Source organism: Ischnura elegans, chromosome 12 (assembly GCF_921293095.1).
Source record: "Ischnura elegans chromosome 12, ioIscEleg1.1, whole genome shotgun sequence".
Lineage (NCBI taxonomy): Eukaryota > Metazoa > Arthropoda > Insecta > Odonata > Coenagrionidae > Ischnura > Ischnura elegans.
In genome coordinates this window covers 65,164,003-65,181,016 of record NC_060257.1, presented here as the reverse complement: position 1 = coordinate 65,181,016, position 17,014 = coordinate 65,164,003, and the positions used below count along the sequence as shown (strand labels likewise).

The following is a 17,014-nucleotide window of genomic DNA, read 5'->3' as shown; positions in this document are numbered from 1 at the left end:
GTTTTTTCTGGAAAATGTCTTCGATGAAATAAATCCATCAATAAAGTAATCATTGTAATATTACTCAAATTTTCTAAGTGCTCGAACGTTGAATCAAGTAGATTATGCACTAAATAGCAAGTGTTGGCATGTGCCCTATATTTTAATTTATCTCATCCTCAAATTTAAAATAGATACAATATATGTTTTGGGAAATGAAAAAACTTCTTTTTTTAAAAACAAGTTTTTCACCATTAAAACTATGGCTTAAAATTTTCAAATAAACACATAAAATAATTCCTACAATCAAAGTAGAAGCCAGATATGAACCAAAACAGCTTGAATCACCACCACTTGCTAGCCACTTGAGCCACAATGTTCAGAAACAACGTGGAAACAAATAAGCTTCCTTCTCAAAATTCTTATTTCCTTGTTCCGCCTTCTTAAGCGAGCTTAGCATCTGTGAAATTACCCAGTTAAGAGGAAATAGCGGACCTGAGCGAGTTAAATAAAAAAAACAGGCCGTAGCCGTATCCTTAATTCTGGAAAGGGCCTCAGTCTTTTCATTTCCTCTATTATGAAGGTAATTACTCATTTTGTATACCTCTTCAGGTTAAAATACTTCGTCTAAATGATACTGCCTTCATTGTTTTCCGCGAGGGATACGGGATAGTCGTAACCGGTAACTAGGCTATTTTTTCTCGGCAGTTCTCAGGAAGTGAACAAATAAACATGCGTTTAAAAGGGAAAGGCGCGGTGTTAAAGTATGGATTTAAAAGTACAGATGTTTCTAAAAGTGTAAGTTAGTACTTATTGGTCTACGTAGGCACTTCATATCGTTCAATTGGTCGTATTTTTCCGTTATTCGGACCGTGATACACGTTTAAAAGTTACGTCATACTGAAATTTTCAAGGTAAATAGAGTATTACTTAGGCAAAAATTTCCTGCATTTTAAATGTAAAAAGCTTAACTCGGAGATAATATTGAGTTGAAATATTCAAATTTAAGGTGAAGACAAGTGTTATTAAATATCTAATCCAGATAATATTTAAATTTGAATATGATAGCAGTAATTTTAAACAAGTTGTAGGCCACACCTAAAATTACTTGTAGAGCAGGAAAGATACGTTCTCTTAATTATATTTGATCAACATTATCTTACGTGCCTCAAGACAGAAGCAGAAGTATGAAAACTGTGACTCTTTCTACTTTCACTTATCTTCATAGCTTCACAGTTTCATTTTGAATGTAATGAAAGAACAGTAAGCTTCATAACGAGAGAGATGGTGTCGAAATAATTATATCTCTCCAAAAATGACTCTAGGAATAAATATTCATTAATACATAGTAAAAAATTGTTATTTTTGATTAAAATAATCTATAATACCAAACGAAGGATCATACTACAGGATAACTGTTGACACTTTTTTTTTTACATCCAGTTCTCATCCCACGGCTGGTTTCTTTACTCACTTGTTCTAAGGGAACAATCGCCATTATGAAAACAAGATAGGAGCTATCGAAATGCGTAATTGGTCGGCAAAGACTACTAGAGCTATTAGCTTCTGGCCTTTTATAATAAGTGTATAATATTTATGTAAGGTTTAACACTTTCCCGGCGAACAACTTCAAAAAACTCTTCTCGGGATACCGCGCGGGTAAGATTATATGAATAATATATTGAAATAATCCAGATAATATATAATAAAATGTAATAATAATAATAAAATAATAATAATAAAATAATAATTTTATAATATATCCTGTGGAGCTCTTAATGATGTTTGTTCGAAAAACTCTAAATTAACAAGCGATGAGGTTTCCACAAGGTAATGTCTCACAAATAAATTTTTTACTTACTACTTCTACCTTTAGCAACCCAAAAATTTCTAGCAACTATATTTTCGCGGTCATGATACTTTAAATATGAGCGGAGAACAGTGATTTTGGGGAGGAGAGAATGGGTACCGAAGTATATGTTTATAAATATTGATGATCTTGGGAGTAAGAACTGAATGAATAATAACTTAGCATTCTGTAATCAAGAAAAACCTAAGAATTCCAAGGGATACAGCTTGGAATAGAATAACCGATAAGTACTTTTTTCTACCTCCTCAACTACTCAGTTATTCTCAGGATTTAAGCGAAGAACTGCAAGTGCTTGAAACGTGAAATCTCTCCCAGTCGGAGAGAGTATGACAAGTAACGTTACTGGTCTTTTATAATACATAAATTTGTTCGGAAAAATATATTAAATACCAAACGGTGAGGCTTACAATCGGAAATCCTCCAGTAAATTTTCTACGGCTTATTCTACTTTCAGTTTGCCAACAATATCTAACGGAAATTTTTTTGCAGTTCCTATTCTCTGAATGTGAGCGAAAAACAGTGATTTTGGAGGCGATAGACGAGGTATCGAAGAATATGTACTTACATAGTTTATGATGACCTTTGAAATAAGCACTAAATGGGTAATACCTGAATATACTTTAATTGAAATTAAACCTTAAAAAGTACCATACAAAATTTTAATATGAATACAATTATTATTACCTATATATATTAATTATGTAAAAATAGCTTATAAAGAAGGCACATTTGATATAAAATTACGTGCATGGTGTTACCATTTTTTCCACCAAAGCAACCACCTCCTCCTCTACAACTCGTAACTTTTACTCAGTTATTCTGAGGATGTAAGCGAAGAACCGTGCGAGAGCTGGAAACGTGAAGTCTCCTCCAGTCGAAGAGGGCGCGACGTGTAACGACAAGGGATGATGGCTCCGCGGATGATCGCGTACGGGCTACGGAACTCCGTACGGCGCCCTTACACGCGGAGACGCGTGAGAACCGAGTGAGTGGATGACGGTGTTAATTTAAAAGCAAAACGAAGTGAAACGAGTGAAAACTCCACTCCGCGAAAGGCTCACGCAAGTAGGTGAGAGACTCATTGGATTTGCTTAGCGAGGAAACGTCGCGGAATGGATAGCGGAAAAAGGTTTCCCGAGTACGTGTCCGTACGCGTGCACGAGAAGACGAAAGACCGTGTAATCCGCTTGATAAAAGAGTGCCGCTTTATAAGGTGGAGTCCTTGACGAGTGCTTTTCGAAAATCATATTTCATCTCGAGTTCCACTTCTTCAAATCCTTGAAAACATTCTCGCTCCGAAATGGTGCTACTTCGTGGCATTTCGCATCCCATTTTGCGGAAAATGTCTTATATATTATGAGATATCTGGATTATCTATGTACTATCGTCACTATCTTTGCACTATTCATGTCTTATATATACTGTGGACATTCACAAAGTTTTTTCACTTTCATTTATAACTGCAATATGTTCCACAGCATCTCGCCAAACACCTTTGACATGTCGATGTACGTATTTCTTAGTTTGAATGACCCTGGAAAGTATTCGCTGATGCATATTATCAATAGATTATTTATTAATGCAAAGAAGATAATTAAATTCCCAATGCTTTGTTTTACCTGTGTAAGTCTGACACGCTAATTTAATTTCATTGGTGGACGTCAGTACATGAGAATGGAGCTCAAGAACTAACATTGTACTGACATAAAGATAATAAATGTAGTCATAAGTAAGCCAATCTACCTCTTATACTTAATACTTAAAATAAAATATATGATGATTATACTCATTTGCCAATTGGCTTATTTACCGTAGTCTTACTGACGTTTAGAGCATGGCTTCACATTGTGGAGTACTTCACCATTTATTTTAGAAAATAAATTTCCATCTCGAGTTACACTTCTTCAAACCCTCTAAACACTAACCATGAACGATGCACATTATCGTATCTCTATTGGCCAGTGAGCTATATTACAATTCTCTTCACGTGATTCGGGATAAAAATTCATCATTGCATTACAAAATAGAGTATAATGCATGGGAAGCGGTAACTATCATTTCCAGTTCATAAGACTCAGATTCTCATATTCTTTGACGAAATGTGACTTTCTCTATTGCTGCAAGTTTTGAAGTCCACTCACTTGAAGGTCTAAATGAACTATAATTCATACGTTCAAGGATTTCTATACATTGGAAGAAATTATTTTCTTCGGAATTTAAGAAAAATCCAGAAAAAACAATAAAATATCCATAGGCGAAATTTCTTTTCTTCCGGGCGATCAAGAACAGTTGATGGAAAGATATCATCTCCATAATACTTATTTCTGTTTGAAATGTAAACAAATATATTTGTTGCAATAATATCCTGAATCATGTGTTTGGCCTTGAAACTATGTACAACAATATATAAAATGTAATTTGTGCCACGAGCATAAGTGGCACCATTTCATTGTTTTGGAAACTTAATTGAGTAACAGTGCTTATTATTATTTTTTTAAATTTATCTCCGTCACAACAAAAATAGCATATTTATGGATTTTACTCCGCGGGAATGTCACAAATTACAACGCAGGAAGATCATAAACACCCATCCCCTAATAGGTACTACCTACCCAGACGGTAGATGGTTTCCAGCGATACTTTATGGAACTTACAGAAAATCTCTTCAGAATTTTGCATTAATACACGACCATTGCTTCGACGGTCAACGACATCATTTCATCAAGAAGTGGATGATTTCATCAAAATCAAGCAAAATAAAGTACAATTGGGGAAAATATAAAATAAGCATATTGGGATATTGAACAGTTACAAGGATTTTGAATACTGTAGCTAAAATAAGTGAATAAGATTTAAAAAAATACTAGGCTCTTCTTTGATCTGCTGCTGGAAGCTCCGGCTAAGAAACATGGGTGTTCGTGTCAAAATTCAAGTAGAAGAAATATATTCCATCTTGAGAGAGCAGAAAATTTTACAAAATTTGGTGGTTAGATATTTTAACAAAAAAGGATCATTTCAACCAGAATATAACGTTAATTTTCGTGTTTTAAAAAATTGTGGAAAAACGATGATATAGGGAAGTCAGCTTGGAGCCCATGTATTCAATGCACAAACTGCGAGCGTTGGGCTCATCAGACATGTGCGATCAACGAAATCTGCGTACTATTTTACGAGTGCAATAACTGTCTTGATCCTTTGTATTTGGACAGTCACAACAGTTAACTGGTTTGTATTGACACACTGTAAATCCTAATAATTTAAAGCTTTTCCGTTGTTATAGTAAAATGGCAAGCATTTAAATAAATATTTTACTTTATTTTACATACATTGAAATGTATTTCTCGATAGCTATTAGTTTTATTTTGAATTCCTAAATTCATACTAGTTTAGCTTATAAAAAAATACATGGGCCAACGTGCCCCAGCCGTTGGGCCAACTTACCCTGATGTAGGGGCAGATTGGCCCACTTGGTATATGCCCAGGATTTATTCATTTTTTTAAATTTATAACTCATATATTCAATTTATAACTCATATTGCGGTCCAGATTCAGAAAGACTGTACTATAATTTATCAATAATATCATAAATTTAAATATCTACACCTAAATAGTATTGTTTAAATAAAAAAATCGGACAAACGTGCCCCGGCCTCCCTATGTATATTCATTCAAAAATACCGAAGTGGAATGCGAACCCGCGGCCTTGGAAGGCGAGAATTTCACCACGTCCCCACCGAGGCTGAGAAAAATTGTTAGTATTTTAAAGGGGAAAGATGGAGAATTAAGAAGAACAGAGAGTTCAGAGATCTATACAAAGGACCAGCTATCGTGGGAATAATTAAAAGCAAGAGAATAAGATGCCCGGGTCATGTAAATAGAAGAAGTGAAGACACAGAATGCTGAAACAAGTTCTGGAATGCAAACTCGAAGGCAAAAGACCGGTATAAAGACCAAGAATGCGCTGGGGTGATGAAGTTAAGAAGGATGTGAGAAAGATGACAGGCAACGGTAGAATGTGGAGGCGGCCAGTTGGTGAGGCCAAAGACCTTCTAGGTTTCAAATGGCCACAGGAGTAAGGCCTTAATCCAATGAGGCCCGGCCTCAAGGCCAAGTGACAATGAGGCCGGACCTCATTGCATACCCAATACCCATCCGGCCGCCATCCGGCTGACAATCCGCCTCAAGGAATCGCCACACACTGTCAGTTCCGCCTTCAGTCCGGGACTGTACGTGTACAGTCCAGGCCTTGAGGCGAAACTGAACGTGTATGGTAGCCCTGAGGCTCCGGCCAAACTGTGCAGTTCCGGCCTCAATGCCCGGCCTTGAGGCTGGGACGGAACGTGTATGGTAGGCCTAAGACTAAGGAAGTAAATTTTATTCTCAAAAATTCTCGTCTTTCCACTTACCTGACTCTTCATTGGGTCCGTGTTGACCTGGCACATGTACTGTCCCCGGTCCTCACGCCTTACGCCCCGGATGCTCAGCGTCCACGTGTTGAAGTCATTGTGCGTCACGGAGAGTCGAGCGTTGTTCGTGATGACGTGCTCGTGGATGGCCAGGATCGCCTTCGTGTCAGCCTTGATCCACGCTACCTGCATCAGCGACATCACCAACACAAGGGGAGGTAGGCACGGCCGGTTTGGCGGCATTAGCAGCCAGCGGCAACGATGAAGTTCCGAGGCGGTAAAAGAAATGTTATAGTGGCAGAACAACAACAGCATATCGATTTCAGGGGTGGGACGTTGACAATGAGTTTTGAGGTATAAGGCTGTGAAAGTTGAGTTATTTAGAGGATGAGGCTAAAAGGGTCGCAGAATTGTAAGGTTTTGTTTTTCGGGGTTTCTTTCGCTCATGTCCATGCTTCATGTGACGCCTTACTCCAACTCGACTGGTCGAATTTTCTCTCCTTTTCAAAACTTATCACTTGTTTCAATTTATGCTAATTAAAATAGAAACCTAAGCAATTACTACATATTTATTTTTATTTATTTATTTCCATCGCCCCGAAAACAGCTCACAAGGCCTTTTACATCGGAGGGTTTAACATGAAACAACAACTATCACACACAACCATGCCCTGGATAAGGGTAACTTACCCAGGCGGGACTCGAACCCGCGACCTTCGGTTTGGCAGGCGAGGACTTTACCCCGCCGCCACCGAGGCCGGCAAATTATATTAAGATCAGCTTTATTTGAAAATAAGCTCGATATATGAAAACCCGAATGCAAATTTAAGTTGGAATATATAAAAATCTTTAAAAACGGTTTTTGCTATAGTCTAGCCAGTATCATATTGTAGTCTTCCGCTACGTCTAGTATCAGCGTCCATCTTTAGGGAATACGTCGCGTCAGTTGACTTTTCGTGGCAACAGTTTCGTTTGCTTTTCTGGAGACGTCCTCACGTCGAGTTGTTAGGACGACCTAAGGACATATCCAGGATCGGGGACTAAGCTGCAGTCACGAAAAATTAACTGACGCGAAGTATACGTGGAAAATGGACGCTGAGTCTTGCTAATCGTTTACCGGAAGGAGGTTTTATATTAACCCGACAAAGACGGTTTCCCATTTTAATTATTTAAGCTAACTACTTACGATTTAGGCAAAATTATCATAGATATCATTCTGCCCACTTGCAAACCGATATCTTTGTTTAATGTTTGTTATGATGTTTCACGATATCCCACCGGAAAAAGTTGTCTTTATTAATTTGTAGCGATAACTTCCACCTATTGTATTTGTGGAGATAGATGTAGAGACGAGTGGCAGTGAGCCCCAAGGCTAATGAGGGAAAAATATATAATGAACTTTATGGCAGGTTGACCAACCGCAAATAATTTGAATTATAGAACTAAACTAAGTGAATAAGATAAAAAAATCCTAGGCTCTTCTTTGACTTACTGCCGGCAGTATTTCGTCTATGAACCATGGGTTACGCATCGAAAGCCATGGAGATGTAAAATACTCCTACTCAATAGAGCAGAAAATTTTACAAAGATAGGTGAACTGGTCGGTATTTGGTTATTTAAAAAAAGGAATGCAGAAAGGAAGGAAGAGGAATGACTCAAGAAAACCATGGAGAAGAATATAAGAAAGAAAAGAAGACAACAAATTAAACAATAGAAATAAAATATCAATGCTCACAAAACACAAATGAATTAATTTACTATGAAAAAAATTAATGCTATAAATAAAGTGTACACTGCATCTCATTTTCAATTACATTAAAGGACAATGCATTGAATGTCTACGAGAATAAATGAATTAAATTAACGTTTGCTTCAATTTCGTACTCATGGCATTGCCTCATTGCCTTATTCCTGAGAATCGAGTAGGAAATCAACAAAAATTTGATTTACACCGCATCAACAAAGTTCATGATTTATAATGCACTAAAAGTAAAAGTGAACAGAAATAAAGTGGATTGGTAAAGTTATATTTGTATGCTGAAACGCATAATAAAATAATAAATAATTTAAAAAATAATAAAATATTTACGATAAACCGCAATAAATGCTGAACATGATATTGTACCTATTCTGAATGAGGTGAAGCTACATGGCAAGGAAAAAATATTTTACAAATTTTATTCACTGGAAAACTTGAAGGCAAGGAAGGTAATACAGATTTTACTGAAGTTAAACAAGTAAAGGAAAGGTTCCCTGATTATACACTTCTTCATCTTACTAAAGTAATATGTAATTAGAATGAATGGCCAAATAAGCACAACATCCATCGGCTAAGAGTCTAGAAGTTAGAATTCTTATTGTTAGAAACAATATCATAAGAGACGCATCAAAATAACTTATTCTGCGATAGTGAAATGTAATTAAAATCAAATAAAACAATAAAAGAAATGTAACTTGAAGGAGGAGAAGGCGGATATAGTAGAGTACAAGAAATAAGAATGTGATACGTGTGACCAAGATGAGTTCATACAAGGTAGTTGCGTGATTTCAACCGAAAAGCTTGCACTTGTATAGGTTATCTGAGAGTTAGGGTTTTAGGCATGGACCAGGAGAATGATTTCAGGGAAAATTTTCAGGAGAACCAAAGTGAAGTCCTCTACAAATTAAAATCCCAGTCAAATAATGAGAGAGGCATTTCAAGAAGAGACTTACCTTATCCCGTATTCTTTTAGGTTTGAACCAGAATAAGACGATATTCCCGAGTGAGAAACGTTAAAACGTTAAATCAAATTTATTAAAATGCATGCAATTTTAGATGATAAAGGAAAAAATTATTTTCTCGGATATGACCTTTTCAGTATCTCAATTTATAACTTGAAAAAATTTGTACATCAATTTGCTTCAAGCATTAGCGGCTCCATACTCCATGAAGTTTCGGCAGCTAATCTTGTCATCATAATCAAAGTTATGGACGATAATGAACGCCTCAGAGCCTCAAAAACGATAACTAAGTAAGAGTTGAAACGTAGGGAGAGATAGAGCCGCTAATCTCAGGCATAACCAGAAGGGTTCTCTTCAAAAACAATTACTGGGAAAGACTAACTATTAAACGAAGATCATAGTTTACTGTAAATACAAGTTATTCATAGCCATTACTTTCCCAGTATTTTTAATCACATGCACACGTTTTATGTAATTAACAGTCAAATAAAACCTGATGTGCAGAGATAATATTTTACAACATCTTTATAAAAAAGATATCTAGTTACTTTATAATCTAAAAAAGCTAGATAAATAGTAATATACTCCATACCCTCTATGACTGGCTAATTGGCAAAAAATGGAGACAAGACAAATACTAAGTATAAAATAATACCAAATAAATTTAATTTCAACAAAAATAATATATTTACTCTTCAAGCTCATCTCTGCAAATGGAATGTCTTTTTAGTACTCAACTTTAATAATCAAAATTATCAATTTATTACCTTCTTATTATAAAGATGGATGTATAAGAAAATTTAAGTATTTTTGAATTAGAGGAAGGTGTTTCTAATGTATTCGTATAAATATAATAGTACTGCGCAGGTAATGGTAAAAAAAATACATTTGGCTGGACATGCATCGCTTGCTGGCTCGATAATGTATCAAGGAGTTTGGATTGAGCACACAAAGGCCTTATTTAATCAGGAATTATCTCAGGAGAAATACATAATTTTTCTTCTAGAACAACCAGTATCATAGGCTACAACATATTTCTATTGTGAAATAAAAATCCAAAAACTTCATTGGAAAACTAAGTTGTAAAATTGATAGTTAGGCATAGCTCACCAAAAGATAGAGCCTAATAATACCACGAGACGCAACTTTAGATCTCAAACTACATCCTTACCGGAAAAATTTAACTACTTAGTCGTTTTCTATATAGAAGCTGAATAGGGATCGAGGTTTCATTAAAAAATGCATTCTCTTCTCATGGAATGTCCCGTCTTTTATCTATGATAGATGAAACCCTCAACTTTGCTCCTCGGGCGGTGCTAAACCCTTTTCACTAGCGAAAAACGGCGTGAATTTAAAGATTTATTCGGGTTTATAAGGATGAATACGTATCGATATGAAGGGCTATAGCTGGAGGCGTGGAAAATACTGCCTTTTCGATGAGAGAGAGTGGGAGGGTGGTGAGAAAGAGGTTTTTTTGCCCCCCTTTTGCGGGGGGTTGAAACGGAAAAGAGGAGGTTGAGTAGTCTATCCGCAGAGAAGCGAAAATTAATTCCTTCCTTTTGCTCCTAATTTTACGGCAATTACGGATCTTCAAAGACCACCGACGCCAGGGGACGGTTAAGGTTCCCATCCGAACATACCTCACACCACTCTTCCTCTTATCCAACCCACCTTCCCCCACCCCAGCCCTCTTTTTTTTAACCACGCTTCCTTTGCCAACGGCACTTGCCGACCGACCCCACACCAACGTTTCATCTCCTCGATATCCTCCTTTTCACATCCTCTGCTCGCCTGCCACAAGTCGACCTGCAAGTCGCACTCAAAAGAAGCTTGAATCGATATAGGTGGTGCAGAAATTATCGAGGATGAAAAATTTATATTTTCGTTTCGCATACTTACTACATGGAACTGTGGCCTCCAAACCATACAGTAAGAGTAGAAGTTAAGATTATTCACGGAATATATTAAATTCATGAATATGGGAGTAAAATACAAATATATCTATGGAACTAAAAGAGACTTGAAGAGGTGGCGCAGAAATTATTGAGGATGAAAAATTTATATTTTCGTTACGCATGCTTACTACATGGAACAGTGGCCGCTAAACCATACAGTAAGAGCAAAAGTTAAGACTATTCACGGAATATTATAAATTTTTGAATATGGGAGTAAAATACAAATATATCTATGGGACTAAAAGAGACTTTAAGAGGTGGTGCAGAAATTATCGAGGATGAAAAATGTGTATTTTCGTTTCGCATATGTACTTACTACATGGAACTGCGGCCTCTAAACCATACAGTAAGAGCAAAAGTTAAGATTATTAACGGAATATTATAAATTTATGAATATGGGAGTAAAATACAAATATATCTATGGGACTAAAAGAGACTTGAATAGATGGTGCTGAACTTATTGGGAATGAAAGTATATTTTTGTTTCTCCCACTTATTACGTAACGGTATCTCTCTGGCCTTTAAAAATTGCAGTGCAAGAAGCAGTTTAGATAATTCACGAACTTTTTATTTGGTAACTGAAAACAGTGTTTAACCGCTTTCTTGAGAAATAATGATCGGTAGATTATTTCGCCGACTTATTGCGTGTAACGGTATCTCTCTGGTCTCTATCGAAAACTTACAGCGAAGGAAGAAGGTAAGATTATGAAGGCTATTTTTATTAAGTGACTGAAAACAAAATTTTAGGAAGCTAGTGAAATAATGGTATATTTTCTTTTTGCACAATTATTACGTGAAACGGTATCTCTCTCGCATCAATATAAACCTTACAGCCAAAGGAGAAGTTAATATTGCGCCGGGACCTTTATTTAGTAACTCAAAACAGTATTTCACCGACGGAAGCCTGATAAGTTATAATGGGTACATATCACGGTCACCCAATTTTAACCGAACAAAATTACTCAAAAGTTAAGTATCCATCCACATTAATTTATTCCTTCATATATATAGGGAATGTTAATCCGGTGAAAATCCGTTAATAAATTAATGAATTGAAGCATTTGTTATTTAACTTTAATGAATATGAGACTAAAATACAAGTATATCTATGGGACTATAAGAGACTTGAATCAAAATGGGTGGGGCAGAAATTATTGAGGATGAAAATATATTTTTGTTTCGCCCACTTATTACGTTTAACGGTTATTCTATGGCCTCACAGTGAATGTAAAATAATAAAAAATTTGGAAGGAAATTTTTCCGTAGAATTTTTTTCTATTCTTATGAATTATTTTCTGGTTATACATTAGCATTTTTCAAGCTAAATGCATTGATTGTGTACTTTGATTTTTATTGCCTTTCATTAATGCAGATTAAGAAGTCTAAATAAAATGGGGGAACAAGTCCTTTTCTGAAATGCCGCTGGGAATGAATCAATCTGTTGTGTAACCAGAGAGAAACTCCTAAACTGAAAACAGTATTTCACTGAAGAACGCTTTTTAAGTGACGCTACGTATATATCACAGATATTATATTTTAACAACACGAAATTACTCTGAAGTTAAGTATAATTCGTCAATATTAATTTATTTTTTTCATATATAGGGAAAGTGAAACAGTTAAAAAGGCGTTAATAAATGAAGGAATTGAAACATTTATAATCTCACTTGATAGAAAGTTGGAATAAAGTACAAAAATTTATATCCCTAACTTGGCAAACATCGATGGTTAATAAAGCCGTTGAAGCGTCAGGTGAACATTTTAGGTAGCGAACAACTCAAAAATATTCTCTCGATGCTGTTGAGGTATAGCAAAGCATGAAAATATTCTTATGAAGGGTATATTTTTCCCCAAAAATCCCTAATATGTCAAACAGATCTCCTTTTTCCAATATTTTAACACAGATCCTGAAAATTTCAATAAAAGAACTACTAAGTAAATCTCCTTTAACGGAGAGGAAATTTATCTCAGGTACATGCCTCAAGTAAACGCCGAATCCAAGCATACTGCTGGACATAATCAATATTGATGGTGCAAGAGTTATTGTGGGAGTAAATATTTTCATTTCACGAACTTATTACACGGGATCTTTGCCCCTGTAGGTTACTGTGAAACTGAAAGTGAAAATCATCATAGAGAATACAATGTTTATCGCTACCGTAGAAAAAATAATTGACTGTAGAAACTAGTTTCATAAAGATAGTGAGATCAGAGCCAAAGTTTTCTTATAAATTAAGAATCATGTCATATCATGTGCATCAATCTGGGACTAATTAAATTCGTGGTTGAATGAATAGTACATACTCGGTCAGAGCTAATCGGCTATATAATTGCTTTCGTCATTGTGGTTACCTATTCCCACAGCTCTGTTTTTGGTGGATTTTAGAGAGAAATACTCAACCATTGACATGCTCTCAAGACGTGACTTTCATGGTGTTATGTTCTTGTAATTACTTCATACTTATGCGGGGCAAGTAAAACCCATGTCATGGCTTCGCTAACTCAAAGATTAAGGAATTCAAGCAATTGTAATTTCGTTACCTGCAATAAGTAACTTACACGGAAGCATCAACCTTATATGATAACGTTGACGACTAAGACAGGTCTTTAACCCCTCAAGCGTGACTTTAAATGCCCGTGGACGTTCTCTCAGCGTGTGCGACACAGCGTTTGTGTCGTCCGATTGCCATGCCTCAAGCGTGTGCGACGCACCCTATGCGTCTGAATGTTTCATTAGGTATTCCTATCTCTTAAGCTTCCATATATGTACTTTTAGTGAGTATATATGTGAGACACATCTGCCTGCTATCGTTCTGTGCCCCTGTGTGGTCTGTGTTTGCGTTCTCGTATTTTTTAGAATATTTTTTTCTAGCTGATGTCAGGAAAGAAACGCTTCCTCTAGGGTCAGCGTCTGGTGAATGCTAATGAAAGATATCCTTCCACTCAAGCTCTGGTTATGTGCTTTCTTAGCGATTGTGTGTGACGTGTCGGGATGCTGAATGCTTTCATCTCTGGTTCATTATCATCTGCTTCTCTGCCTCATCGTTTCCTTTCTCTTTCATCGAGGCAATGATAGTGAAGGCATGGTCCGTCCAGGCATTGTCACTCAACGCCTCACGGAGCCTCGAAGACCGGCCAGCATCCCCGCATCTTGGTATCTTATTTACGACGTTTGAGGCTAAGGGTTGGGGTGTTTTCATCCCTACGCTTGCTTTGGTGATTTTTTTATTTTTTTTTCGGCCTTGAATCCACTCCATATCTGTGCCCCTCTTTAGTTGACCATGTCTTCTAGCTCGCGTGAGTTGTGCGATGAGCAAGTGCTTGACGCTTTGGAAAAAGAGAGCGCAGGATGCTCAGATACTACTTCGGAAATTTCAATTGGATACTCTCTGGATTCCAGTTCCGAAGAGAGCGATGGACCTTCTCATTTTTCTGTGAATCTTCAAGAAAATAATTGGCAAGAGATCGACAGTGCTGACCCTCCTCAACCTTTTGCGTGTGAATTAGTGGGAAAACAAATATTGCCTGTTTCGTGTATAGATGATCCCTTGGCATATTTTGAGCTATTTTTTGATGATGAAATAATTTCAATTATAGTGACTGAGACAAACCGCTACGCAGCCCAGTTTCTTGCTCGTGAAAAAGAGAAAATTACGAAGCAAAAAAAATCACGCTTCCAAAAGTGGGTCCCCACAACTCTGGGGGAAATAAGGGTGTATTTAGGTTTACTGATGTTGATGGGAATAATTCAGAAACCAAGCCTCAGAATGTATTTTAGCAGAAAGCATTTATTAGAGACTCCATTTTTTCCCAATGTAATGAGTGAGCAAAGATTTTTATTGCTCACCAAATTTCTCCATTTTGTAGATAATACCGATGAGGAATTTGTAAAAAAGGATCCAAAACTGTATAAAAATGTACCAATTACTGAATATTTGAAAAATAAGTTCCAAAAAGTGTATATACCCGGTAAGGAAATCAGTGTAGATGAGTATTTGTTGTTGTGGAAAGGTAGACTGTCGTGGAAACAGTATATTCCGATGAAAGCTTCCCGGTTTGGTATAAAATTGTTTGAACTTTGTGACTCCGTAGGGTATTTATGGAATTTTATTATTTACTGTGGCTCAGGGACAAAATTGGGCTGTGAAATCACAAAGGACACAGATCTTTTTTCAACTACAGTTGTTCTAAGTTTGTGTGAGAAACTATTAGACTCTGGTAGATGTGTTTATATGGACAATTTTTACAGTAGTCCCGATCTTTTCCATAGGTTAGTTCAGAGGACAACAGTTGCTGTTGGAACCGTGAAAATCACGCGTAAAGGTATGCCAGTAAACCTCAAAAAGAAACTAAAGAAAGGAGAAGTTGTTAGTGCAAAGTGTGGGGAATTGGTTGCTTTGAAGTGGAAGGATAAACGCGATGTTGCATTGCTGACTAAAAAGCATTCAGACCAAATGCAACCCGTAAGTCGAAAGGGCGGGCTAGAATGTGTAAACAAACCTATGTGTGTAACAGAATATAATAAATATATGGGCGGTGTAGATTTAAAAGATCAACTTTTAGAACCGTTCCTGCTGGAAAGAAAAAGGACAAAAGTGTGGTACAAGAAATTATTCAATCACTTAGTTAATACGGCTGTGTTAAACGCGTACATTTTATACCGTAAGGCTGGTAATAACAAAGATCACCTAGCATTCAGAATGAGCTTAGTGAACAAAATAATTGCTAAGTATCACGGACAAAATTTAGAACAGCGCAAAGGACGGCCCACTGTTATCGAAACGGAATGTACGCGATTGACCGGGCAGCATTTTGTTCAACAAAACCCGAAAACTGAGACATTTAAGGTTGGAAGATGAAAGTGTGTTGTGTGCACAAAAAACGGAAAGAGAAAAGAGACAAGATATAGATGCAAAAACTGCCCAGGAACACCCTCACTCTGCTTAGAACCATGTTTTGAGCAGTATCACACACAGGTCAACTATTAGCCATCGGATAAGAGGAGCAGGAAAAAGTTAATGGGTCTGAGAATTGTAAGTACGTATTCATAATTATAAAATTTAAACAATTGTTTATATAATATATTTTTTTGGATTTTTTTTGCATAGTGATAAGATTCAAAAAAATATTTTACTTCATGTCTGCACAAAATCTGAAGTGCCTCTAAATTAAAGCACCCTGGGTGGATTAAATGCCTTCGATTAAAGCACCGTATAGGGACGGAATAGCGAGGACGCATATGCTGTGTCGCACACGCTTGAGGGGTTAAGGACAGGTCCTTGCAAGGCATGGAAATACTGAAAAATGTGAAATATTGTGTTTATGGTATATTATCTTCCTATATAATCCGTAAAATATGCAACAGGACTTCTTATAAAAAAGGATTGGGAACAAAACCTGCATTTCCACCTTAAGTATTGCTGAATGTCTTTCCTTTCTTTGGAACGTGTTCTATACGTCTGTCACAGATCGCTACGTTTGAAATTGATGCCAACTGAAAAATAACAAGTTCAAAGATGTCATCTTTGGAAAAGAAATGTGGAAATACATTAGGATTGTGGACCTAACGATTCCAAAGGAAGTGGACTCCAGTGGAAATGGATAGGGTAGCGTCAAAAGTTCAGTCATTGATCATATGGGGAATTTCTGTCTCATTTATGGTACAGAAGACGTCCCCAGGAGGAAAAAGGTACAGGAGGAAGTATGATTACGCCGACAGAGAGCCTCGCAAAAGCAATTTCGAAGGAATACGATAGGCTACCTAGTTAGGTCAGCGGAAAAGGGTAGTTGCACCCAAAGGCTCTTGGTGCAAAAGGTCAACTCTCTCTTTGTCCAAGTGTGATCTCCTTTGAAACATTTCATTACGTTCAGTAGGTCACCGTTGATTAAAGTCTCCGAGCCCTGTAGATGACACTCTATCACTCTGTGACGAGCAAGGCAAGTACGCCAAAAATTACCGTCAATTAGCGAAATTACGGATCAATCTCACTCAAGGAACGCCATTATTTGGCATTGATCGAGAAAGGGGATGGATGTGGATTCGATGTAACCCGAATGGAAGTGTGATTAAGAACAGAAGCGCC

The 17,014-nt window shown here is 36.8% G+C and overlaps 1 protein-coding gene across 1 annotated transcript in view; it reads right to left on the bottom strand.

The window, feature by feature from the left end:
• Positions 1-17,014, bottom strand: part of LOC124168911 (lachesin-like) — a 1,190,944-nt gene that overhangs the window by 119,830 nt on the left and 1,054,100 nt on the right. Inside the window, exon 11 of the mRNA XM_046547298.1 lies at positions 6,256-6,441. Coding sequence (XP_046403254.1) covers positions 6,256-6,441 — 186 coding nt within the window. The remainder of the gene's footprint in view (positions 1-6,255; positions 6,442-17,014) is intronic.